This window comes from Gracilinanus agilis, chromosome 6, assembly GCF_016433145.1.
Source record: "Gracilinanus agilis isolate LMUSP501 chromosome 6, AgileGrace, whole genome shotgun sequence".
Classification (NCBI taxonomy): domain Eukaryota; kingdom Metazoa; phylum Chordata; class Mammalia; order Didelphimorphia; family Didelphidae; genus Gracilinanus; species Gracilinanus agilis.
Window position 1 is genome coordinate 151,377,937 of NC_058135.1, and position 27,426 is coordinate 151,405,362.

The 27,426-nt window shown below is 31.0% G+C and overlaps 1 protein-coding gene across 1 annotated transcript in view; it reads left to right on the forward strand.

Annotated features, from left to right (window-relative positions):
* The window catches only part of EPHA5 (EPH receptor A5), a 464,007-nt gene that overhangs the window by 348,790 nt on the left and 87,791 nt on the right, over window positions 1–27,426 (forward strand). Inside the window, exons 6-7 of the mRNA XM_044681722.1 lie at window positions 4,291–4,415; window positions 20,309–20,464. Of these exons, the coding sequence (XP_044537657.1) occupies window positions 4,291–4,415; window positions 20,309–20,464 (281 nt within the window). The remainder of the gene's footprint in view (window positions 1–4,290; window positions 4,416–20,308; window positions 20,465–27,426) is intronic.

The window sequence follows — 27,426 nt, forward strand, 5'->3', positions numbered from 1 at the left end:
TAGTCAGTCCTTGGGAAAAAGCCAGTCTCTTTAGATCTATATTCTTAGTCAATATGTTCATGAAGCATATGTAAATTCCTTCTTTCTCATTTCTTATGTTACAACTTTTTCTCTTAAAGATGGCCATGTGATGCCATTTTCAGTGAGCCCAAAAAATCAGTGAGCAGCACTCATGAGTAATTCTGACCCACTGGCCTGAAAGAGTAGCAAATATAATATCTGGTCTGCTAAATGGAACTCACAGACCATTTCCAGCAGAGAACATCATAATTTGGAGTATTTCCACATCCCTTTTGGCTGGAAATCAGGGGTTGGAAAAAATTAATTTGTTTGTTGTCTTCATTACTTGTTTTTGTAGTATGTTAATTAATTGTTCTTCGGCAGAAAAAGTAATCTTTTTTAATAGTTCATCATGATTCAGTTAAGTGACTGGGGTTAGAAATGTTTCAATTCAGGATTATCTTTTATATGTTACAACTTACATAAATACAACTTATTTAATGAATGCTAATGTAGACGGGGCATGACTAGGAGGGGTTGTGAGAGAAACAAGGTAAGAAAAAAGGAATATGTCCCTTGGCACTACCATATCTGGTTACTGTTATTTGAATGCACAATGGACCTGGAGAATAATTTGCAGTAATCGAGTATTGCTGTTTTTCACAATTTGTGCATGGTCATTATGTTTCTAGTGGTTGTCAGTGTCCAGACTTTCATCAGCTTTATACAGTTATCACCATCTTGGGGCTGGTTTGAGGACATTGCTCCAAAAGCTGGCTTGCTAACAGAAATGGCATTTAGCTAGTATTCTGGCCAGGGACTTTTAACACTAGTTACTTTATATCCTTCGAAGCGGCAAAGATTGTAAAGGGTTTATTGCCTAGGTACAGATGTTTATGGGTAAGAAAAAATCAAGCATCCATGATTAGTGATTGAATATCACATAAGATATGAGATATGAGATAATATTCACTTAGATACCACATCTTAAAGAAGTAAAGTTCAAGGAACCTAGAACTGATTGGTTGTGCTTTTAGAAATGTATTTAAAATGAACTCTGCCAAATTGAAATTTTAACTTGTTTATAGGTGACAAAGAAGTTACTTTAAAAATCACAGTTAACATGGTAAGGGTACAGTAGAATGAATATTAGCTCTAAAAGATATGGATTAAAATTCTGACTTTGAAACATGCCTTTGTAACCTTGGAAATATGTATGTAAATTCGTCAATTATTTCTTCTGTAAAATCAGAAATTTGAATAAAATAGCCTCTGAGGTTCCTTTTAATTTATTTTTAATATCTTATGACTTTACTTTGTGCTTAACACACATATATACAGATATGGGAAATATATGTAAATATAAATACATATACATTTATAATCTTATATGTACACATACACTTTTTTCTTAAAGTTACACAGAAATTTTCAATGTATTTTCATAATGTCCTAAGTTAGAAAAGTAATATTCAATATAATTTGTAAACTTAACAAAAATTCTATTGGAGTAAAGTATATCCATATAAGTATTCTATTATGAAATCATTTAAAGAATCTCTTGAAAGGAAGAAAAAGAATCACAAAAGCTATTCTCAGCCCAAGTTTTCAAATGAATATGTACATTCTTATGAAGTATATATTGGCCAAAACCAATCATGCAGCTGAGAAAACATACTGATATATAAATTTTACCTGCCTGATTTACTGTATTGGATGCTTCATATCTCAAGTGATGGTCAATAAAATGTTTTTTTTTTAATTTCCCATTCTTAATTTTTCTTTCATCATATTACAGCTAGCAAGTTGTTATGTTGTAAAAGCAATTGGAAGATGAGATAAATGGTAGATAATTTACTATTCTATACTGCCATATCTTCCTAGTGCCTGGTCTGGAAAAGAATATTCGGTATGGGGTTCTTTCTGTCTTGAACAAATCATTAGTGGTCTTGAATCTAACACTGCTAAGTACGACTTACAGGAATAGGAATTTGGTCACATTCTTCAAAATAGCAAACAGACAACATTTTTCTAAAGCCACTCTTTTAATGTCTAGAACCTCTGACTCTCAGGCAGTTTTTTGTTTCATTTTACCAGTATGGCTAGTTTATCTATTTGTGAAATATATGCCATCACTCGTGGCAGAAAGCTACTCAGCATGTTTTATATCTCCAAACTAGAATAAACTGAAAAGTGAATGTTCTTTTCCTAAAAATCAGTAATCTCCATAAAAATTGCAAAACATCTGTAAAATGTGTAGGTATCTTTGCAACATTTGTAAAATGTTTCACAACCCTTGATGATTTTTAATCCCATAATCAATTAATAGCACTTAGAACAGTGGATTTGTTACAATATAATACAAAGGAATTGGGGAATTGCCTCCAGTGATTCAGATCACAGTCCCTTCATGCTGGTCAATGTTGTATTGTTCATATCCTTCCTTAAATGATCAGATCCAGTAATATCCCAATGGCCGTCCTCTGGATCTCTTCATATTACAGGTTTACTAGTGGAACATATGAGTAGCCCATCTGTAATCCCCTACTCTTGTTATGTGATCATCCCACTTCATTTTTTGGTAAAAGTCAAGCCAATTTACCAAAGATGAATTAAGTATTTGTTATATGCCAGGACTCTTTGGTGACATCTTTGGTGTCACCTCTTGTACTCACTTCTTCTTTGGCAAAAGAACAAAGTATCAACGATGAGTAATATAGATATGGCCAGAGCCACTTATATTGAATACAAGGCCAAATAGTCTGACTAATATCCAAACATTTGGATGTCCACATGACATCAGAAATTCAAATGTTTGTAAACAAAATGAGTAATTATTTTGACATTTGCATGCTTGTTTGGCATTATGGAGATATGGGAATTGAGGCAATAAAGTATTATAGATAAATGAGCAACCTCGAAGTCAGGAAGACCTAGATTCAAATTCTGCTTCTAAACGATGATATTAATAGAAATTGTTAATGTGTTAAAATCACTATACATGTTATTTTATCTGATCCTTACAACAACTTTGTGAAATAGGTGCCATTGTTATCTCTACTGTCTCAAGGGGAAATTAGGGCATATAGAATTTAAATGACTTCATTGGAGTCACATAACTCGTAATTTCTGAGGTAGGTTTTTTACTTAGGGTCTCTGGCTTCACCACTATGCCACTCATTTGTTTAACATGCTTGCTGTATGACTTTGAGCAAAACACTCAACTTGTCCATGCTCTCAGGCCACTGAGCATACCTATGTAACTTATAGAAGAATTAACAATTTGCATTGGTGGAGAAAATTTATATGCTCAAAAATTCCTTAACAATAAAATAGTAAGTTCAGCACAAAAAGCAGGCTATATAGTTTATTTCTGTTTATAGCATATGGAATAATTTATCCTTGTACAAATATAAAACTGAAATAATATTGAGATTTAGTACCTGAAGTTCCATTAAAACTGTCTTTTGTTGTCTCTTACCAATGTCAGGAAACTGAAAAATAGGGAAAAAGTGATACTGTAGACAAATCAACAAATAAATCTTGTAACTTGTAATACAATTACAAAGACAACTCTATACAAGTAATAACATATGGTGAAAACGTTGTGTTTTTTTTGTTTTATGAGCCTAATAACAATGAATAAGATATTTAGAAAAAATACAAGTTTATAAATATATCTATATGTTTGTATTTTCTTTCAATTTCCTAAATAGTAAAAAGCAAAAATGATTAACTTAACTAATATTTGAGAACTGTCCAAAAATATTGGGGTATGAGACAACATAGGCCATTAATTATCTTTTGGCATAGTATGTTCCATTTAACTCTTCTGTGACCTTGGAAATCTAAACTGAATACCCCATGCCTTGTTTTACTCTTCCATAAAACTGGGGGTTTGTTATGATTATTGCCAAGGTTTTTTTCTAGCACTATGTCTCCTTTATCCTGGATGGTGTCTGCAGTTTTTTCAACTTAAGATATTACTGAGGATATTTTTTAGAAAACTTCTACTTAATTTAATTGATTTCTCTATGCATGTCATTTAATTACTTTCATTACTTTGAATTGCATGGAGGTGATATAAATAATATGAGGTGTAAGGAAAGAATTGAGAGATACTGACCTGGAATTTTATAAATCCATATATATGTAAATATATAAACATTACACAATAGATAATGTGTAAATATTACATAGGACCATATAATCCATCTTAGACATGGTTATTATATTGGAAAAGCAGTGATATACGAATTATAATTTCTATTTCTTTGTTTTATTTTGCAGCACCTTCTCCTGTCACTAATGTGAAAAAAGGAAAGATTGCCAAAAATAGCATCTCTTTGTCTTGGCAAGAACCAGATCGACCCAATGGAATAATCCTGGAGTATGAAATCAAATATTTTGAAAAGGTGTGGTTAACAGAACATAAAGTATCTTGTGTTTTTTTTTGTCTTTTCATCCTAATATTTATTCAGTTGGTCTTTAAAATTGTTGCAGTTTTATGTGTTAATCTATGTTCATTCTTTCTGTAGTGAATGATTAGAAAAACTTAAAATGTTGTATTCTACCAGGGAATTATAGGGTTGGGAAAGACTTTGGCGCTCATCTAGTTTGCCTTCCTAATCATTTCCATAATTTAATTCCTTGATTAATGGTCATTCAAATTCTGATTAAATACCTCCAGTGAGAATATATCTTATTCCTTTCATTGAATGATTGCATTGTTAGAAAGTGTTCCTTGTTTTAAGCTTTCACTCTCCCAGACATCTCTCCTAATATTTGAAAACAATAACTTATAGTCCCTTTCCAAGTTTTCCAGTGACAAGCTGAACTCAGAGGAAGTCTGTCTGTTAATATTGTTACATATATAGAAGGAAGTTGTTGTTCATAGCTGACAGTAAGATACTGGAATAAGGAAAAACCTACTAAGCAGCAAGATGCATGCTCCCTACTGTGTCACTTCTGCTAAACATATGCTTTAAAAATATTTCCACTCTTTTTATCGCTTTTAATAGGTGAGGTCCTAAGAAAACCACAAGGGAATTTAAACTACAGTTTTGTTATAGAAACGGTGACTACAAAAATGAAGCAAACTAGCTAAATATTTTTCAGAATTCTTGTCAATTGTCTAAAGAAGTTATACACATATAAAATCAGATGACTAAAAGCAATGTAATGAACAAAATTATAGATCAAACAATACAAAGTATTAAGAGTCTACAAAGTTAAAAAATAGCATTTGTCAAGCAAAACTTTTTTTTTAATTTACATGTTTAATGATGTTCAGTATACTGGGTAGTGGAAGAACTGAGAGAATACTTGTCATCCAGTTTTAGGAGTTGATCAGGAGACAAATTTAACTAATGGGAGAGATTCATATATAAAAGGAGCAAGACTTTGGATAAACAGTGAGTTTGAAGAGCATTGTGAAAAGTCACATGGTTATATGCTCTTTTGAATTTGGAGAAGTAAAATCCTTCAATGCTTGAGGGTTTATCCACTGTATTTTCTTTAAGCACTTTTAATCTGCCAAAATTACAATAATTCTCTAATTTAGCAATATTATCATTGAAAAGGTGAAGTAGAAAATTCTATGTAAAATTTATTTAAAGTGAAATATTAATGTAGAAAGGAGGGAATTAGACACTAACACAATTTGGTAAAAATTTTTTAACTGAGAAGTTGTGATTTAAGATTAATCCCACCTCTGGCTTTAACTACCTGAGTGATGTTAGGCATATGATTTAGCCTCTCTGAGCTTCAGTTCTTCCATACAGAAAAATAAGAGGTTTAGCTATATTATCTATGAAGCTACTTCCAGACCTATGCATATGATCCTATGAATTGTGTTAACTAAATAGAGGGAAAATATAGCCTGCTTAATGTTAATCTTAAACAGCATCATATTTTCTTTACTGAGCAGGCTTCACCTTGCATATATGTAAACATTTTTTTCAAAATTAGGAAAAAAATAATTGAGTACCTGTATTTGCCTTAACTAAATGCTAATTTACATTATTATTATGTTATATTATTTGTTATAGTTATAATTTATATGTTTATTATATATGTTATAATAAATATTTATTTTAATTATATATTACAGGAAATATGTTAATATATTTCCTAATTTATGATACCTATATTATCTGAATTTGTTTCCCGAATAATCTTTTCAATTTAACAAAAATAGATTCAAATAAAAATATTTTCACCAATGTATTAAACATTGTTAAGCTTCTGCTACTCAATGAGCAAAAATATGTCTTATTAACTCTTACGAATGAGTTTCTTTGAGACTCTGAGCAGCATCTTGGTAAGTTATTCAATGTTAGTTTTTATTTCCTTTGAATTCCTAAGGGTTTTGCTCTTTTTTGAATTTCTGAAGTTATATGTTAAACATATTTCTAGTTTTGCCTATAATGGCTTTACTGCAATACATTTCAGTGATATTAAAGAGCTGCTACTCTCTCACCTATTTACTCTTACCCATTTTGGTGACAAAGATGGAATCCTGTTAAAGCTGGACAATTACAAAGCACATACCTCTTCTCTCGACTACTGTTGCTAAGCAATAGCAAACCTGGAGTACTAGCAGACTCAGCACTTAGAATGGCTGCTTTGGGGCATATTGAAAAGTTTGCAGTGAGTTCAGTTCCTGGAATTCTTACACATAATGAGGCTTCTATCCGTAAAAATAAATAAATAACAGAGAGCCTTGAAATAAAGATGATGAGTTCCTGATAGTCTTTGGAGATAATATATATAAATACATTTTTGATATGCTTCTAGGCTTCCCATACTTACAATTGAGATATTAGATGATCTTTTAGGATTATTGAATCTTACTTTCTCTCAGTACCAGTAATCATTTTTCAGAAATTTTAATTCCTCACTCATATTAAATAGATTCATGAAGGAGGGCATTGCTGCTTTATTTCAACTCAGTTCTCTGAAATATTAAGGATCTTCATGAAGCCATTAATTGACACCTATTGATTTAAACAAAGGTGACATTTGTAATGGTTAATGTCTCTAACTCATGAGAGTACAGTGCTCCATAATGTGAAAACTCTATCCAATTAACACCTGGCCTGATCTTCCCACCTCAGAAGGTTAGGTGAACAAAAGAAACACAGTCCACAGTACTTAGGAGGGTTAAAATTATACTCCCCTCACATATTTCATTTAATGAAGTATAGAATCTGTAAGATAAACTATCTTTAAGTAGACATTAATATTTCATCTGAAAAAAGACCAGGAATAGACATAGGAGGTCAAAGGGGGTCACTGGATCTTTGGTTTGGGACTGGGAGGAACCTTAGAAGCTGTTAAATACAATCTCTTCATTTCATGTATCATTAAATACAAGTATTAAATTCAAGTCCCAGAGTAGGAATGTATTCCAAATGTTAGTAGTAAGGTTTTTCATGAGGTTGAACTATTTACAACCCCATGGAAAAAAACTAGGAGCAAAACTTGGAATCTGACTTATATCATTGGCTTACCACAGTGTCTGGAATATAGAAAATACTTGATGAATGTTTATTGATCGATTGATATTGGCATATTAAAAACTACTTAAGATACTTTTCATAATATTTTTTCTCAAAAGGGTCAATGCCAAATTTTTCAGGGCATAATCGATCTCTCAATATTAAATGGGCACATTAATAAAAGATATTGTATGGGCATACACACATATTTGTTTATGTATTCTAATTCCTTCACCACCTTCTTCCTCTCCAGAAGCTAATGTGAAGGGATTAGTTCATACTACAATGATTATGTAGTCAACAAATGTATAGAATAATGAACTTAACAGTTCATGTGGAGTGTTCTTTTAAGAATCCAAAAGTTTTTAAAGGAGAGTCAATGTCATGCCTAGATCCAAACTTTCAACTAATTCATGCAAAAGCTAAATATCTATTTTTTACTCCAAGGGAAAAAGAAAATTTAAGCTCTTCAGCACTGAATCAAATAGGATATTCTAAAATTTATATGTGTCACCTGTCAGATACAATAATTTTTAAGGACTAAAATTTAATAATAATATATGATTTTAGGGAAGGTTACAAATTGTCCATGCAAAATGTTTTAAAGCAGAATTCAATGTTGTCTTAGCTCATCAACAGCTGATAGTGTTACTGTGGAGGTACAAATGCAGAAATCATTAGTCAGCAGGGTTCATACTCCATTAAATTCCATTATCTGGAATTTTTTTATAAATGATTTCCTACTTTTTGGAGACTTCCCCTTTTTCCTAGGAATTTATAATTAATATATTTTATATCATTATATATACATATTACTAGCATATATATGATATATAGTTCCCTAATAATGGTTTCAGAAGAGCATGAACTCATGTTATGAATTTAAGACTATCCCGATGTTTAAGTGTAACCAATAGTTCAATGAAAGAATAAAAAAGTGAAAGTAGTAGTCTACTGTCACCCTCATAGAGTACTTCATCATTGCCATCAGTTTGACATACCTCTTTAGATAAGTGATGTTCTCCCTTTGGATGAAATTTATGTAATACAAACATCATGATGCCTACTCAAAAATAAATCGAAGGTTTCACATTTTTCTGAGACTTGTTGAGCTCTGTCTAGTTTTTCTTCTGTAAAAGACAACACAGGCCAATTAGAAAAGGATTGAAATAAAATAAAATTTTAAAAGGTTCCATAAGGAATCATTCCCAAAATGTCACTGATGGACTTCTAACACATAAATCACTGATAGAGATGTGCATCTAGAGATTATGCACTACTAGTTGAGGTCCCACATGAGGATCCCTTCTAATCCCATGTCTATTTCAAGTATAGCATTGTTTAGCTGCAAAATTTCTGGTGGTCTGGGGACAACAATCATTTATTACTAAAATAATTCCATGTTCATAATGGTATTTTGAATAAATTGACAATGAAATCTTTCCTATTTTCTTTTCTTTGAATATGGCTAGCTCATATTTTCTTTGCTGTATTCATGGTTAATCTCAAAGCTAGTCCTATTGAAGCTCAATTCTTTTTGACATAACTGAGATCATTTGTCCCATGTTACACTGAGTAGACTAATATGTCTTTGCCATGTTTATCAGTTGGAAATAAGTTCCTTTAAATGATTTGAAAATAAAAGGCATTAGAAATCTCTCTGATAGAATGATTTGACATTGGATTTTATGGCTATGTCTCTTTGAGGTGCATCAGAACTACAAAGAGGAGAAAAAAAAAGTTTCTGGTCACTGTGGCTGCTGAAGTGTAGCCATTACACACACACATACACACACACATGCCCAATATACACAAGAACATATATGTGTGTATATATAAACATACACATATATATAATATACATATATTCTTTATCTCATAGCATGAAGGAGACATAGTATTTAAAGTCTCTCTCATTTAAGTGCAATTCAATGAATATTTATTTAGCCACTTTTTTATGTAGAACTCTACATATTGGAGATTTTGCATTGATAAATATGATATTATTTGCTTCATAGCTAATAAATTCATGGAATTTAGGAAAGGAATGCAATTGATATATAAAAAATTAAAACAAATTATGAGCATTATATGGGGGAGCTAGGAAAAGTGTCATGGAGTATACTTCATTTAAGCTGGATCTTGAACAATAGGTAAACTTTCAAAAAGTGTGGCTAGATGAGGGCCCTCAAGGCAGGAGGCATAGGACAATCAAAAGTAAAGAGATAGAAATGTGGAAAATTAATATGAACAAAGAGTAGCCGAGCTTAGAATATATGGGAATATTATGAAATAAACATGCAAAAGTAAGGAAAAGACCACTTACTTGTTATAAAATAAAAGAAAATATTTACCTTGAGAATTTATTAAATATGTATAACCAAAGATTCAATATTAGTTTATAGTCCATTAAAATTTCTGTGAGATTTGTTGCTATAATTAATGGTATGGAGTTTTACCAAGCATATTTTATTTATTTATTGTTTTATTTTTTAGGAAAAAATTTTTTCATGCTTACATGATACATGTTCTTACTCTTCCCCCAAATCCCACGTCCCCCGTAGCTGATGCACATTTCCATTTCCACTGGTTTCTTCATGTGCCATTGATCAAGACCTATTTCCATATTATTGATAGTTGTACTAGGGTCGTCATTTCGAGTCTACATCCCAAACCATGTCCACCTCAAACTATGTGTTCAAGTAGTTGTTTTTCTTCTGTGTTTCCACTCCTGTAGTTCTTCCTCTGAATGTGGGTAGCATTCCTTTCCATAAATCCCTCAGAGTTGTCCTGGGTCATTGCATTGCTGCTAGTACACAAGTCCATTACATTCGATTTTACCACAGTGTATCAGTCTTTGTTTACAATATTCTCTTGGTTCTGCTCCTTTCACTCTGCATCAATTGCTGGAGGTCTTTCCAGTTCACATGGAGTACCTCCAGTTTATTATTCCTTTGAGCACAATAGTATTCCATCACCAGCATATACCACAATTTCTTCAGCCATTCCCCAATTGACAGGCATTCCCTCGTTTTCCAGTTTTTTGCAACCACAAAGAGAGTGGCTATAAATATTTTTGTACATGTCTTTTTCCCTATGATCTCTTCGGGGTAAAAACCCAGCAATGGTATAGCTGGATCAAAGGGTAGGCAATTTTTTAGCACTCTTTGGGCATAGTTCCAAATTGCCATCCAGAATGGATGGATCAATTCACAACTCCACCAGCAATGCATTAATGTCCCAATTTTGCCACATCCCCTCCAACATTCGTTACTCTCCCCTGCTGTCATCTTAGCCAATCTGCTAGGTGTGAGGTGATTTCTCAGAGTTGTTTTGATATGCATTTCTCTAATTATTAGAGATTTAGAACACTTTCTCATGTGCTTATTGATAGTTTGTATAATTACAGATACAAAGAATGAGCTTAATACACTATTGATTGGCTGATTGAATATCTTTTGGTGCCTACTTTTACCTCTTCAAACATAATTAATAATGGGTATGATATGGTGTGGCATGCAATCCATTTTTTTGTTTTTTAAATTTTATAAAGAAAAAATAAAGGTATTTTCCAAGGAGTTCTGCATCTTTTAAAGAGCCTCTTCTTGTGATTCCACCAGGATAATTATTTTAAGAGAATGGCTTTAACAGAAGGCCTTGTCTTATATTGTAGGAGAATAATTTAAGTTGGAATCAAGTTATATGAATTCTAGTCCTATGTATGTTATTTATTCCTCTGTGATCTCAGATAAGAAATAACCTCTTGGCTTCAATTTTTGAACAAAATTAAAAATAACAACTGTCTCCTTTTGCCGGGAAAAGATATTCTAAATTTAATTTTTGGAAATTACAAGTTAATATATGAAGATAATTATACTATTGTCCAGCTTCAGATGAAAACTTTAGATGCAACATCATCTTTACCCTCATGAAACTGATAGTGGGAAGGAGAATTTGGAGCATAAGTGAAGATAATGTAATGATTGGGCAATTCATGAAAGTGGAAGCAAAAAAAGTGCTCTCTGACCCTGGGTTGAGGATAACATTTCTGACTAAGGAGGTAGTTTGAGTACCAGGGATAGTTTCTCATAGAAGGTGATATTTTAGTGATCTTTTGAAGAACTGATAGAAGACAATATGTCACAGTAAAGAAAAGGTTAAACTAAAATTAGAAAGACATTTTATTTTATAAACATGAGCCAAAATGGTGCCAATGCTGTGTGTGTGTGTGTGTGTGTGTGTGTGTGTGTGTGTGTGTGTATTCTCCTTTAAGCAAATCAATTAGTTTCTCACTCTTCTAGGAGTCTCCATATCTTGGAGGTAATTTGCTGATAAAATACCTAGCATAGTTCATGGCACATAGTAGGTGATTAAAAAATGCCTGTTGTTTGAAGGATCAATATCAATGGAGGAAGATTGAACCTTTAGAGTTCCTTCTATCACTTATATAAAAGGTTGAGATAAAAAAAAACAAATATCTGGATTGGAGGATTTTACAATCATACAGAAAAGTATAAAAAAGAATAATACTGGCAAAGTGCAGGGTATATATTGTACATTTTGGAGTCTGAGTATAATAAACAAATGAGGTAGACTGAGAAGATCTCTTCCAAATGATGCCATACAGTGAAATTATTTGTAGAAACCTTTAATGATGAGTAAGAGGCATTCTGCATAATAGATAGGAAAACTTCAGAGGCAGCAAGATTTGGATTCCAGACAACTGTCCTTATGTTTATATATACAAACTTATAACTTATGATGTTTATATAACTCTGGACTAATCAGGTAACTTTTCAGTTCTCTAGACAACTCTATAAGATTATTGAAGTGCAGAAAAGGTGTCAGCCTGCAGTGTTTGATGAAGTGTATTTGTATGGAAATTTACTATTTCAATGAAATCTCAGGTGCAAGCTACCATCTTTCATCCTAGATGGGGTGTGGTTATTAGTTGGCTTTCAGAGCTCACTTTGAACTTTCACAATGATGGTTCTCTTTCATTGGATGCTTGCTATCCAAGCATAAGTGGAGGAGATTTCCAGGCCAGGGATTATGAATTCACCAGCTGGCATTTCTGCCTGTGATTGCCCTAAACTAATAGAGGTCAATGGGACCTTTACTGCTTCTACACAGTGATGGGCCCATTGCCATCTGTTAATTCAAGCCAGGCATAGATAGAGGAACTGTCTTTGGGGCTGTTGTTTGCCAGCTGGCTCTTATTCCCCAAAACCTCCCTTCTCAGCATGTGGGCAGCTGGCTAGTGTCACTCATTTGTTCAACTGAGGAGTGGTAGAGTGGAGAAGTAGCAGATCTACCATTTTAGCTAAAGAGTTCAAAGGAGGACAAATACAGATATCAGTGGTGTATATTTTTAAAGGTTAGGATCCAGAAATATAATATTTAAGGTTTATGGAGAAGGAATAAGAAGGTAAATATAAGGTAATATGGAAACACTATAGGCACTATTTTTTTTTATTTTCTGAAACATATAATTGTAGTATGCTTTACTAGCCACCACATCATGTAACAGTCCTCAGCAAGCTCATAATGGCACTTGAAGTTTTAATCATTTCAGAATGGGGAAACTTTTAGATGCCTAGGTATGATACCACTGAGAAGCACACAATTACATTAATAGATAAATCAAAGATTTGTGTAATGTATATGATATAATTCATTCTTCTAGGGAATAAGATTCCAGTGTCCTGATGCCTTTCTATTTCCTTCTTACCTTCTTATTATACAAAAGAAAATTATATTCAATTTTATGTGATTAATATAATGTAAACTGACTATATAGGGAAAAGTCACTCATGTTATAAAGATGTTAAACTTTATCAGAATTTTGTATCAAAACTGCATTTAAGTCAAATATAGCGGAATTGCATATTCTACTTGTAGTCACATTCATCACCTATGACAAATGCCACTAAATAAATACCACCTAATAAATGTACCTTGAAAAATTTTACTCCTCGAAGTAAGTAAATGGAAAAATAGTGAATTAATCTGACAAGTCTTGTGTCTTTACAAGTACCACTGATATATTTCACTTGGGTATTCTCAGAACAATCAATAGCAGTAACATTTGCTGGGGCAGATCTGGGCCTCTACCTGCCAATGTGGAATGAAATGTGAAAGAAAACAGTCAAAATAGGTTTCCAGCTACTCAGATTTAGACTTCTTCATCATGTTTGGCACTGAGTATTGTGAAAACAAGTTCCCCAGAAGCCCAAATAAGTAAGCTCTTTCATCTTCTTTGACAACTAGAAAACCAAGAAAACCACCTTAAATCACTTGCCAAAGGTCATAAAGTAAGAACCAGAGATTGTAATAGAAAAATTTCTGTCTTCTCAAATTGGGCTCAAGACCCATAACTATCCCATCTCCCTTAAAAAAAAAACTTTTTATGAAAAGTCAACCCAGTGATAGACGAAGATCATAAATCTAGAGTTGTAAAGGACCTCAGAGGTCATGTAGTCATACTGTAAAGATAAAGAATCCAAGAAACAGAGAGGCTGCTGAAAATGATACAGGTAGTAAGCCAAGATTCAAGCTCAGATGTGCTGCCTTATTTTATTCACCTTCAAATTAATCAATTGTTTAAGGACTATATGGTAAAAGAAAAACAAATGTTTTCTCACCTATAATCAAATAACTGGAGTTTTGTTCATCTTTTCATTATATTAGGTATATTCCTATGAGTTTTGAATCAATGGTTATGAATTGTTTTGAGGTTATTGAATGAGAAAAATGAATTGAAACAAATATAGAACAAAATCCCAAAATAAAACCCAGGAAATTATTATTGTATTTTTATTTGGTATATATTTCTGCATACCTAGTAGATTTAGAGCATGGGATGTTGACTGGCAATATGTCAAAAGTGTAAAATAACTGGCTTGAGGGGTAATAGGAAGAAAAAAAATTGGTGCCATAGCTACTACTCTGGTTGAGTATGATGATGGGCAACTCACTTTCCTTCTACTGGTTTCCTTACTGATAAAAATGGAAAAATAATTGTAATTGTACTATCTATACAAATTGTGAAAAATATATTAAACTTTGAATTTCTGATAATATATTTTAAGCTTTTAGAATTTAAGAACTACATCTTGAATTATTTCTCTATGATATGAACATATTTTATGTGTTTTCAATGAATGTTTAATAATAACTGATTCTCTATGAGAAATTGGAGTTTGTAGAATGATCCTGATATTCTTCTTCACAAGGTTCTACCATTTAGTAGAAAGATATTCACATGTTACCATTAGCTCTTTTAAAAAATCAATAACACATTTCTATCTCTAAAGATTATTTCCCTAAAATATTTTTTTGAAAATAAAAGTTTATAGTAGATAACCAAGTTCTTGGAGGAATCAGCTTCTGGAAGTGTAGAGTCAAGCTCAAACATTTCTCACTCTGACATTAACTATTAACTAATCTTAAAATTTTTTGAACATTAATCAAATACACAATCTCTCTGAGAAGTATATTTAGTTAATAAAACATTGAGAATTGAGTATAAGCCTTTGACCCAGCAATACTGGTACTAGATCTGTATCCCACAAACACTTAACATAGGTAAAAAGGACCTACCTGTACAAAAAATATGTATGGCAGTTGTTTGTGTGGTGGTAAAGTTCTGTAAACCAAAGGGATGCCTATCAATTTGATGAATAGTTAAACAAGTTGTAAAATATGATTGTAATGGAATGCAATTGTACCATAAGAAATGATGAATGAGATGATTACAAAAACAAAACAAAGCCTAGAAAGATTCATATGAAGTGATATACATTGAAATGAGCAAAATCAGGAGAATGTTGTACACAACAGCAATGATGTGCAATGATCAACTATGAATGACTTGACTATTATCAGCAAAAGAAAGATTGAGGACAGCTCCCAAGGGACTCATGGGAAAAAAGACAATCAACCTCCTTTAAAGGAATGCATAGAATCTGACTACAGATTAAAGCATACTTTTTCACATTTTATTTCTTCCATTAATTTTTCTGAAATGCATGTGATACATGAACATTATGACAAACATGGAAATATATATTGTATGAAATGCACATACAATCCATAACATTTACCTGCCATCTTGGGGAGTGGAGAGAGGATATGGATTACAAATGTCAGAAAATGCAAATTTTAAATTGTATTGATATTTAATATGGAAAATAAAGATAAAAATAAGGATAAAACATTTAATATTTTCTAAGATAAAAATATAGATTGTTATTACCTGTGTAAATGCAATATTTGCTGTTGTATATATAGAGGATGAAGCAGCTAGATGTTTTATTGAATAAAGTCCTGGCCTGTAGTAAGGAAGACCTCAGTTCAAATTTAGTCTCAGATACTCACTAGTTATGTGATTCTTTTTTTTTAACCCTTAATTTCTGTGTATTGGTGGAAGAGTGGTAAAGGTGGGCAATGGGGGTCAAGTTAATTGCCCAGGGTCACACAGCTGGGAAGTTTCTGAGGCCAGATTTGAACCTAAGATCTCCCATCTCTAGGCCTGACTCTAAATCCACTGACGTGCCCCCTAGTTATGTGATTCTTAGCAAGTCACTTAACCTGTTTCCCTTAATATACTGTAGTAAGAAATGGCAAATGACTCAAGTATCTTTGCCAAGAAAACCACCATAAAGCATCAGATGCATCTGAATGATTAAACAACCAAAATATATAGAGAAGATAGTGTCAAGAAATGTAGAAATATTTAATCATAAGGAATTCTTAATAAATGCAGTATGGTCATTATTATATAAAATATAAGACTCCAAATTATAAATGATTTTCATCTTTATCTTTTCTGCATATAACCAGTGCTATGATCTTAGTATGTGCTTAATGAACCTTTGGTGAATTCAGCTAGGTTTGAACCAATTAGCTTACATTCAACATGCATTACTTTGGAAGGATTTTTAAAAAGGTAAAAAAAAATACCAGTAATCATTATTATGTCATTTATTTACCATTCATTTTCCAATGCATTTCATTTTCCTCTCTGCCTTTCTAAAGAAAACTGTGGTTCAAAATTTCTTGTTGTCCTTTGAAAATCAGTGGAATGAAGTGAAAATTTTTCTCCCAAAGAACTGGATAATATTATTCCTAGATTCAACTTTGTCTAACCCCAAGATTTTGGAAATTTAAATCTGTCACTGGAAGCACAATTGAAAATTCATGGAAACACATAAACACATAATAATTCAGAAAACATATTATTGTTATATTTCCTAATTCAAATCTTTTGAAAATAATCATTGTTAATAATAGCTTATTTTCTTTCAAAATCATTACAGAAGAGCTCCAAAATGATCTTTGCAAAATATAGCAGATGAGTAGCAGAATTTTCTTCAGTTTCCTTAAATTTATTCTATCTCCTATATCTGTTTACTTGTACATATTGGTCCCTATTTCTGGAATGTAGTTCCTTTTCTCCTATATTTTTTTGAATCTTTAATTTCTTTTAAAACTTTGCTCACTTTGGACTTTCTATGTGAGGTCTTTCCTGGCCCATTCAGTTCCTAATTCTAAGGTAGCTAGTTGGTACAATGGAAATTGCACTGATTCTAGAGTCAGGAAAACCTGAGTTCAACTTAACCTCAGATTCTTTAAGTTTTCTTGGGAAAGTTACTTTTTAAATTTTTCAGTTACATGTAGAAACAATTTTTGACAATTGTTTTCTGAAATTTTAGAATACAGATTTTCTCCCTTCCCACCCTTTCCCCAAGCAGTGAGTAGTTGGATATATGTTATACCCATACTTTCAACAATATAAATTTCCATATTTTTATGTTGTCATAGAAGATAAATATCATATTTAGAATAAAAAACATCATGAAGGAAATAAAGCATAAGACAGCATGTTTTGAACTCAGACTCCAACAGTTCTTCTTTGACGGTATATAGCATTTTCATTTTGACTCTCTTTTTTGGAAATTGGCTTTGCTGATTATTGTTTAGTTCTTAACAGCTGATTATTACATAATATTTCTATTACTGAATACATTGAGCTCCTGTTTCTGCTCACTTCACTTTTCATCAGTTCCTATAAGTCTTTCTTGTTTTTTTCTGAACTTATCTTGTTCATCATGTTTTATGGCACAATAGTATTCCATTACAACTATATACCGCAACTTAATTCATCCATTCCCCAAGTGATTGACAACCCCTCAATGTCCAAATCTTCCCCCTGACAAAAAGAGCTGCTAAAATATTTTCATACAGAAACTTTTCCCTCACCTTTGATTTCTTTGGAATACAGAGCTAGTAATGGCATTGCAGGGTCAAAGGGTATGCATAATTTTGTGACCTTTGAGCCTGGTTCCATATTGCTCTCCAGAATAGTTAAATCAGTTCACAGTTCCACCAACACTGTATTATTGTCCCAATTTTTCCATGTCCCCTCTAAAATTTATTATTTTCCTTTTTGGTCATTTTAGCCAGTCTGGTAAGTATGAGTCGTATTTCAGAATTGTTTTAATTTATATTTCTCTTATCTATAGTAATGGAGCATTTTTATGGGACTGTTAAGAGTTTTAATTTCTTTTATGCCCCCAATCACTTTTCAATTGGGGAATGCTTTGTATTCTTATAAATGTGATTCAGTTCTCTATTTGAGAAATGATTTTTTTTTGTCAGATGTGTTAAAGATTTTCAACCAGATTTAGTGTTACCCTTCTTATGTTAGTTGTATTGGTCTTGCTTATACAAGACCTTTTTAATTTAATGTCATCAAAATTATTCATTTTATTTTTTGTAATGTTTTCCATGTTTTAGTGGTGATAAATAATTCCCTTATCCATAAATCTGGCAGGTCAACTTTTCCATTTTCCCCTAATTTTTTTATGTCATCACCCTTTATTTGTAGATCAAGTTTCTATTTTGATTTTATCCTAATGTATGGTATGAAATATTGGTCAATGTCTACTATCTGCCATACTGCTTTCCAGTTTTTACAGCAGTTTATTTTTTTGGTCAAATAGTTCTTTCCCCCAAAGCTTGGGTCTTTGGGCTTATCAAACATTGTTTCTGTGGATACTAACTGTAATATCATATGTAAATTACTAATCTCTTCCATTGATCTACCACTCTTATTTTTTACCTAGAACCAGAATTTTTTGATGATTACCAATTTATAATGTAGTTTGAGATGTAGTACAGATAGGCCCCATTTCTTCATGGTTTTTTTTTTCATTAATCCCCTTGATATTCTTGGCATTTTGTTTTTCCAGGTGAAATTTGCTGTTAATTTTTCTAGTACTATTAAATAATTTTGGTTAGTTTTATTGGTTTGGCTCTGAATAGGTAAATTAATCTAATTCAGACTGTCATTTTTACTATATTGGCTTGGCCTATCTATGAGCAAATTAATATTTTTTTAATTTTTTTTTAGATCTGACTTTATTTGTTTGAAAAGTATTTTGTAATTGTGATCACCTACTTGTTGATTTTTTTTTGGTAGGTATAGTATTTTAGATTGTCTAGAGTTTTTTTAAAAAAAGAATTTCCTTTTCTATTTCTTGCTATTGCTTTTTGTTGGTAGTAAATAGCAATGCTGGTGATTTGTGGTTGGATTATTTTTTATCATGCAACCTTGAAGTTGTCAATTATTTCAATTATTTTTTCATTGATTCTCAAGGATTTCATAAGTATACCATCACATCATCTGAAAAAGTGATAATTTTATTTCTACATTGTCTCTTCTAATTCCTTCAATTTTTCTTATCTTATTGATATATTCAGCATTTGTAATACAATGTTAAATAACAGTGGTGAAAATGGGCATCCTTGCTTTACCTCTGATCATATTGGGAAGGGTTTTGGTTTATGCCCATTATACTACTTGTTGATTGTTTTAGATAGATATCATTTATTACTTTGAAGAATGTTCCATTTGTTTCAATGTTTTCTAATTTTGTTTGTTTGTTTTTAAGGAATGTGTGTTGTATTTTGTCAAATACTTTTTCTCTATCCATTGAAATAATCATATGTTTTTGTTAATTTTCTTTTTGGTATGGTCAATTATGCTATTGGCTTTCCTGATATCAAACCATCCCCTACAGTTTTCAAATAAAATCATCATGATCATAATATAGGGTTTTTGTGATATAATGCTATAATCTTTTTGCTAGTGTTTTATTTAAAAATTTAATCAGTTAACCATGGAGATTGGTCTACAATTTTCTTTCACTGTTGTAGCTCTTCCTGGTTTAGGTATTAATACCATATTTGTATCATAAAAATAATTTTAAAAGCTTCCCATCTTCTATTTTTCCAAATAATATATTATATTGTAGTATTAGAGTTTTATTATAGTATTGGAGTTAATTGTTCTTTGAATGTTCAGTAGCATTCGCTTGGGAATGCATCTAGCTCAGAGGCCTATCAAATAATATATTCTTAATAAATTATTATATTCTTTGTTCCTAGTACCCTGTATATATTTTGTATGCATATTAATGTGCATGTATATACATATATTATATATGTTACATATAGTCCCTTTTCTAAGTGTCTCTAGGGATGGTCCCATTTTGTCTTTGTACCTCAGTGCCCACATAAAAAGTCCTTGTTAATTGGTAGAGAATACTTTTCAATCATGTATCAACAATATACTCATATTTTAATGATCATTCTTTAAACATTAGGATGATGTTAAATCACAGTTTACAAATCTATTAATTAATTATACTCTCCCAATTTACTGATATGATTCATCTTATTTTCTCTAATACTCACATTTATTTTTGTTTGTTGGTGTATGTGTTTATGTGTGGGTCAAGGATCAAGAAACCAGCTACACAATTATCAAATCTAAAGAAACAACTATTACTGCTGATGGCTTGAAACCAGCTTCAGTGTATGTCTTCCAAATCAGAGCGCGCACAGCAGCAGGCTATGGTGTCTTCAGTCGAAGATTTGAGTTTGAAACCATCCCAGTGTGTAAGTCATTTTAATTACTGTCAGCCCATGTCACTGTAATGGTTACCAGAAAAGAGTCAGTGGATCAATATCCTTGCAGGGAACTCTGTCAGTCTTATTCTCATTCACTCTCTCAGAGGCATGATCCATTTAGTTAAGAAACATCAATCACAGCATTACTCTAAGTTGGAAGGTTAACACATTTGTCCCTATTTCCTCATCTCATTTAGTCTAGTGGGAGATGAAACATCAGGAGATCCTTAAACTTTGGAATTTTGTAGTCTTTGGTTTTATAGGACACTATTCCTGCCACCCTTTTATTCCATTGTTGCCATTTATTTGGGACTGGTTCTTTTATTATACTCTTCACCTAAGCCTATCCACCATAGAAATGTTTATGAGTGAATTTCATGGAAAGTGCCTGTCAGGGTAGGAGAGACAGCTATTTTCTCATGAACTGCTCTGGTTTAAAACAAATTTCTAGCACCATCAGCCTTTTCTTGACAGAGCCCCCAGCAATATTTTTGAAAATATTTTGCAATATTTCTTTTATTCAAAACAGCATTAGAAAAACAATTTTTCATTTTATGTGTCCAAAAATAAATAGTTCAGAGAGAAGAGATTAAAAAAATCACAATAACTAAACTTTATAGATGAAATATTGGCTTTTTTTTACATTTTTTACCTATACTCACTTAAATGTAAGTACAGCAGTATTTCATTGATCTACAGACAAATGTAATTTCATTTATTGTTTTCATATATATGTGGATATATGTATGTCTGTGTGTGCGACATATATACATATATTTTTAGCCCACATATGTCATTTAATTGAGTGTTTTTAAAGCATATCAACAAACGAACAAAAATGTATTTTCAGGTAAAAGTAATTATTTCCCTTTTTTTCCAGGTGATTATAATAAACATGTTTCTAACTAATTTCATTTTATAATGAATGGAAAAGTTATTTTGATAAAATATTATGAATATTTCATGCTATAGGTTTGAAAATCAAGGTCAAGTATATTTAACGTAGTTCTTTATATTAATATCCTGGCAGCAAGGATCCCATCATGTGTGTATCTCCCAAATTGTTCACTGAGAACATATACTAGTACAATGGGTGTGTTGATTTGTGGGTGAACATGCTTAAAGATTATAGGAGAATGAGTTGTTATTTTAATTTTATTACTATATATTTCATTAGATTATATGTCTTTGAACTAAGTCTGATAAAGCTCATGTGTTAAGTTTTCAAAAGGATTGGATCTACAGTAAATCAAAAACCTATAATAGCTCTCTTGGAACCCTGGGTAAAATAGGAAAATAATTCTCATTTTTTGGAAACCATCTTTTGAAATTTTAATATTGTTAACCACTATTATTTTTTAGCCCCACATCAAAAAGGAAAGTATGTTGTAAGAATTTGTAATAGCATAAATGTCACAGAAATGAGAGGGGGAACTAATTCAAACTTTCTCATTCTAATTATAGAAAACCTTTTCAGATACTTTTAAATGCCTAGAGAATATTATAAGAGAAAATACACATGCTTGGAGAGGCCTAAAATTCACGAGATTAATTCTTCCTTCAATAATCTTATAGCTCTTTCTGTAGTAGAATTGAGACAGAATTTCATTCTTGAATCTTCATAATTAAGCCACTAATGAAGCAAAAAATGGAAAGAAAAATCTGAGGTGATTACTATTAATGATAAAATCAAAGTAAAGGAATATAGAAGTAAAAGTAATATAGAAATAGAATAATAATTGAGTTACAGACCTCTAAAAATATCTATACAGTACAAAACAAAATATTTAATTTTAGTTGTTACTGTCCTTTTAACATAGATTTTACACTGTGAGTAGGGATTACTATTGCTACTTTTCTGAAGAAAGGGGAGTAGAGAATTTGGGTATAATTCTGAAATTAAGGAAGATGTCTTCACTCCTTCTGACTGTCATATCCTCTCTGCCAATAAGTAGAGAATCAAAGGCAAATGACCAAGTGTTCTAATTCAGAGTTCAACCAAGAAAGAACCCATATTGGAAAAGCTGACCTTGGAGAAAATCATCATGACAATCTCACTGTATGATTATAAGCCTGAAGCCAGATGACTCTCTTTGTCAAATCCATATATGAAAATCCAAACTCACAGAAAAGAAAAATTAAAGAATGATTTTTAAAATGCAAGGAAATTATTTGGTTTATGAAGGATTTTACTTTATGACAAAAGTTTATATATATATATATGTATATATATATATATATATGTCACTTATGTAATTCTTTTTTGCTGTAAAGATCAGCCTCTTGATATTAAAACATTACTATTTATTATAAAAAACAAGTTATTTTCTGACTACAGCTTTGTACTTGTGTTAGTGAAAAGTATTTTTAGAATCTAAGCACATCTCTGTCACCTAGATGTAGATTGCCTCCAGACAAGCTATCTTGTATGGTATAGGTACTCAACTTTTCAAAAGTATAGCTCTTAAGACCTGCTTAAATGGGATTACTTGTGATCCAGTGACATTCACATTTTCACTGACTATATACCTTGTCTGGAATTTCTCTTCTTCTCTACTCTATGCCTTACTGATTTTGTGAAAGTTCCAGCTAAAATCTGAAATTAGATGAAACAGTTATCCCTCTAAATTCTAATGAGTTCTCTCTATTGATTATTATCAATTTGTCTAATATATATCTTGATTTATATAGTAGTATTCATGTTATCTCTCTCATTAAGGCAATTAAATTACACAACAGATAGAGTAATGAGCCTAGATTTGAGAAAATTAAACAATGGTATATTTGTATTCAAGTGAGTATAGCAAGTCACTTCATTTCTAGAGTCTTTAATCACTTCCTATATAAAATCATAAGACCATACTTAATAATTTCTAAAATCCCTTCTGTAAATATGAAATCATACACCTCTCATCCTTAGTAAAAATAGACTTCCTTTCCTTAATTTTTCTCTTTCCTCTTTTTTCTTTCTTTTTCCTAAAGGTAAAAAAAAATAAAAAGGAAAGGAATATGTCATTTTCTATCATCCATTAATCATATTCTCTTCTACTCCTCTACCCCTCATATACTTTTTTTGTCATTTTCTCAGCTGCACATGTTACCTTCATAAAAAATAATCATATATTAGGTAATAAAAGCCTCATAAGCAAAGAAAAGCAGAACATTTAAATACCAACTTTTCAGACCATAATAAAATTAAATTCTATTGGTAAAGATCTGCTGAATTATAGATTAAAAACTAATTGGAAACTGAATAATCTAATAAAAAAGGGAGTGGATCAAAAAAGAAATCATAAAAGTAATAGTTTATTTGAAGAAAAAGATAATGAGACAACATTCAAACATTTGTGGGATGTAATCAAAGTAATATTAATGAGAAAATGAATATCTTTAAATGACTACATCAAAAGAGAGAAAGAGTAGATCAATGCAATAACAATGCAACTAAAAATAAAATTAAAAAAGAACAAATTAAAAATCCACAATTAAAAACAAAATAGAAAATCTGAAAATCAGAAGAGAGAGTAATGAAATTAAAAAAACACACAAAGAAATTAAATATTTACCTGATAAATAAAATTTTGAGCATGTTTTATGGGAAAAGAAGAATAAAATAGACCATTGTTTATATTGATTTTAAGCAGAAAAATAAATTACTTGTATCAAAAATGAAAAACGTTGAATGTACTGACAATGATGATGAAAATAAAAATATCACTAGGAGTTTTATTGACCAGTTATATATCAGGAAAATTAAAAATCTAAGCAAAAATTAATGAATATTTTCACCTATACAAAATTCACAGAAAAATAGAAAATAAAATATTTAAATAATTATATCACAAAGGTTATGCTCTCTCAATAGATGGTATTTAGACCAAGAATAAAAGACTGTTTCAATATTTGAAAACATTCATGATAACTGACCATATAAAATGCAATAACAACAAAAAGCATATCATTAGCCCCACAATTAGCCTGACAATAAGTGCAAGAAAAAATTATTTGTCAGAATATGACAGTCATTCCAAATAAATACTTTAGAAAGCATAGAAATCAATAGACATCTACTTTAAATGATGTAATATGCATTATCTGAAATTAAAATAAACTTGAAACTTTCCCAATTAGAACAGCAAAAATGAAAGAAATGCCCATTATCACCATTATTGTTCAGTATTGTACCAGAAATGCTACCTATATAAGATAAGAAAAAAGATGCTGAAAAAATGCAAATAGGCAATGAAAAAGATGACTACGACTTTTTGCAGATGATATTGATGGTATATTTAAAGAATCTTAGAAAATCAACTAAAAAACTACTTGAAACAATTAGAACTTTAGTAAAGTTGCACAATATAAAATAAGTTCATAGAAATAAACTCATAGTTTTTCTATATATTATCCTCAAAACTCCAACAGCAGAAAATGAGAAATTTCATTTAAAATAACTGCAGACAATATATAATACTTGAGATTCTACCAGCCAGTGCAAATCCAGGGATTATATGAAAACATTTTTCCCATAACATAAAGACAGATCTAAATAATTATCTAAAAAATAATTGATCATGGTTACACCAACCCAATATAATAACAGTGACAAGTCTATATCTACCTAAGTTATTTATTCAGTGCCATAGAAATAAAAAGTATTTCATAAAGGAAGAAAAATTATGACAAAATTTATTTGGAAGCACAAATGATAAAAAATATTAAGAGTATAAATGAAAAAACTGTTAATGAAGGATTCCCATCTCAGTTCCATATTTAAAACTATATTACAAACCTTTAATCATAAAGACAATCTGGAGTTGCTTAAGAAATAGAGTAGTGGAGCAATAGAATAGATTATATACATAATGCATACCAGTGATGACCATCATCATCTAGTGTCTGATAAACATAAAGATCCAAGCTTTTTGTTCAATAACTATTTGACAAAATTGTTTAAGAACTTGAAACCAGCATGGCAGAAACTAGAAATAGAATCAAATTTTACAATCTCAATATCATACCAAAATAAGATCAACATGGATAAATGAATTAAATATAAAGGTTGTTTTCATAACTAAATTAGAGATATATCAACTGTGAAAGACTTAGCTGCTTATTAAGACAATAATTCAAGATCATTCCAAAAAACCCAATAAAAAATACTCTCCATATCCAGGAAGAGAACTGGTAAATGCAGGTTGAAGTATACCACTTTTGTTGCTTGTTTGTTCATTCTATTGTTTTATTTGGTTTATGTTTTCTTTTGAGACATAGTTAATATGGAATTGTGTTTCACATGACCTTACATGTATAATTGAAAGCAACATGTTTGCTTTCTCAAGAGAAAGGAGAAACTGGAGAGAATTTGGGATGCAAAACTCAAAAAAAGTGATTGCTCAAAATTTTTTTATATGGCATCAGGAAATATTTAGTGAAATAAAAATATTTTTAAAAAGTTAAGAAACTACCCAGGAGTTGTTGATGTTGTAGTTGAGAAAGCAAAATACATGAATGCTATTATAATAGAGAAGTAACACAGAATGGCAGTGGAACTCCTTAGTAATTATTACAGCCAATCTTAGTTGTACAAAATGATGATGAAATAAACCTTCCTACAGAAACTGTAGATGACAGATATTATATTTCTGTTACAAATAGCATTTTTTTTTCTTGACTTTGTATTTTTATTAGGAGATTTACCATTCCCCTTGCCCCTCAGTTTTGTTAGGGAAGGGATTAAAAATAGTTAAGAGGATTCTATGAATATGAAATATTGTGTGCTTTCAGATGTCACTGAATTATCAGTTTTGCTTTACTATTTTATTTTATTTTGTTAGAAAAGGAAACCCAAAAGTTGGCATAATCTATGAATATATACAAGGTAAAATAAAATCTTAAATAGAATATTAACAATTAAATAAATCTAGAATTATGAAAAATATAAAAATAAAAATGAAACAATCTCTATTCTCAGAAGTTATATATTGTTAGTGTAGAGAGGACTTCATTAGCTCCATATAATTTCCAAACGGGTCTGTGCAACAAAGAAGGTAACCAAAGCCCCAGCTCCATAAATTCTTCTCTGATCCTCTTATTAGTAATGATTTCCCAACTTGGACCTCAGATAGTACCTTTTGCCCTCCTTCTCAATTTTACTGTACTTTATTATGTATGATTATATACTATGGGTATCAGTGTCTTGTACATATTATAGGCTTGAATAACTACATGTTGATTTGGGGAAAATAAAAAAGAGTCGGTAAGTGATATATGCTATCAATTTATTCATTTGGGGCACTTAAAAGTTTGTGAGAAAATAACACCAATTTCAAAATAATTGTAACCAATTTAATATAATGTAAATCACAGCACATAATGAATATAATCAAACTTTATCTTGGATTAGAAGATGGAGAATTAAATTTAAAACATCAAATTTAGTTAGTTTTCTAAAACTTATTTATAAATATTAAGATTCTTTTACAAAGAATGCTTAGGAATTTAAAAAAGAATAATTTGTGTGAATATATTTTCTATATGTCATCAACTGCAAATGAGTTATATGTAGGCTAAACATGCATTAAGAGCAGTACTGATTTTTTTTTTTTGCTTATAACATTGTTTTAGACGCTGTCTTTTCCAAAAACAAATGAAAATCACTAATCTATTTCTGTGCTGTTTTTTGTAATAAAGAAGTTAGCATGATCTTGCTTCATTTAGTCTAGTATGTGCCTCTGGTGTCATCAGTAATGTTATCAATTATGTTAGCAAACCTTCAGAAGCAGGATTTATTAGATAACTTCTGCCCTTTCTGTCTTGTCAAATCTGAACCAACAGATTGCAATCTGCCAGTTGAAACTATGCCTGTATTTTTGCACATTGTTTCAATTTCTCAGTCATTCAGAATGTGATCTTTCAGATATATATATATATATATATATATATATAT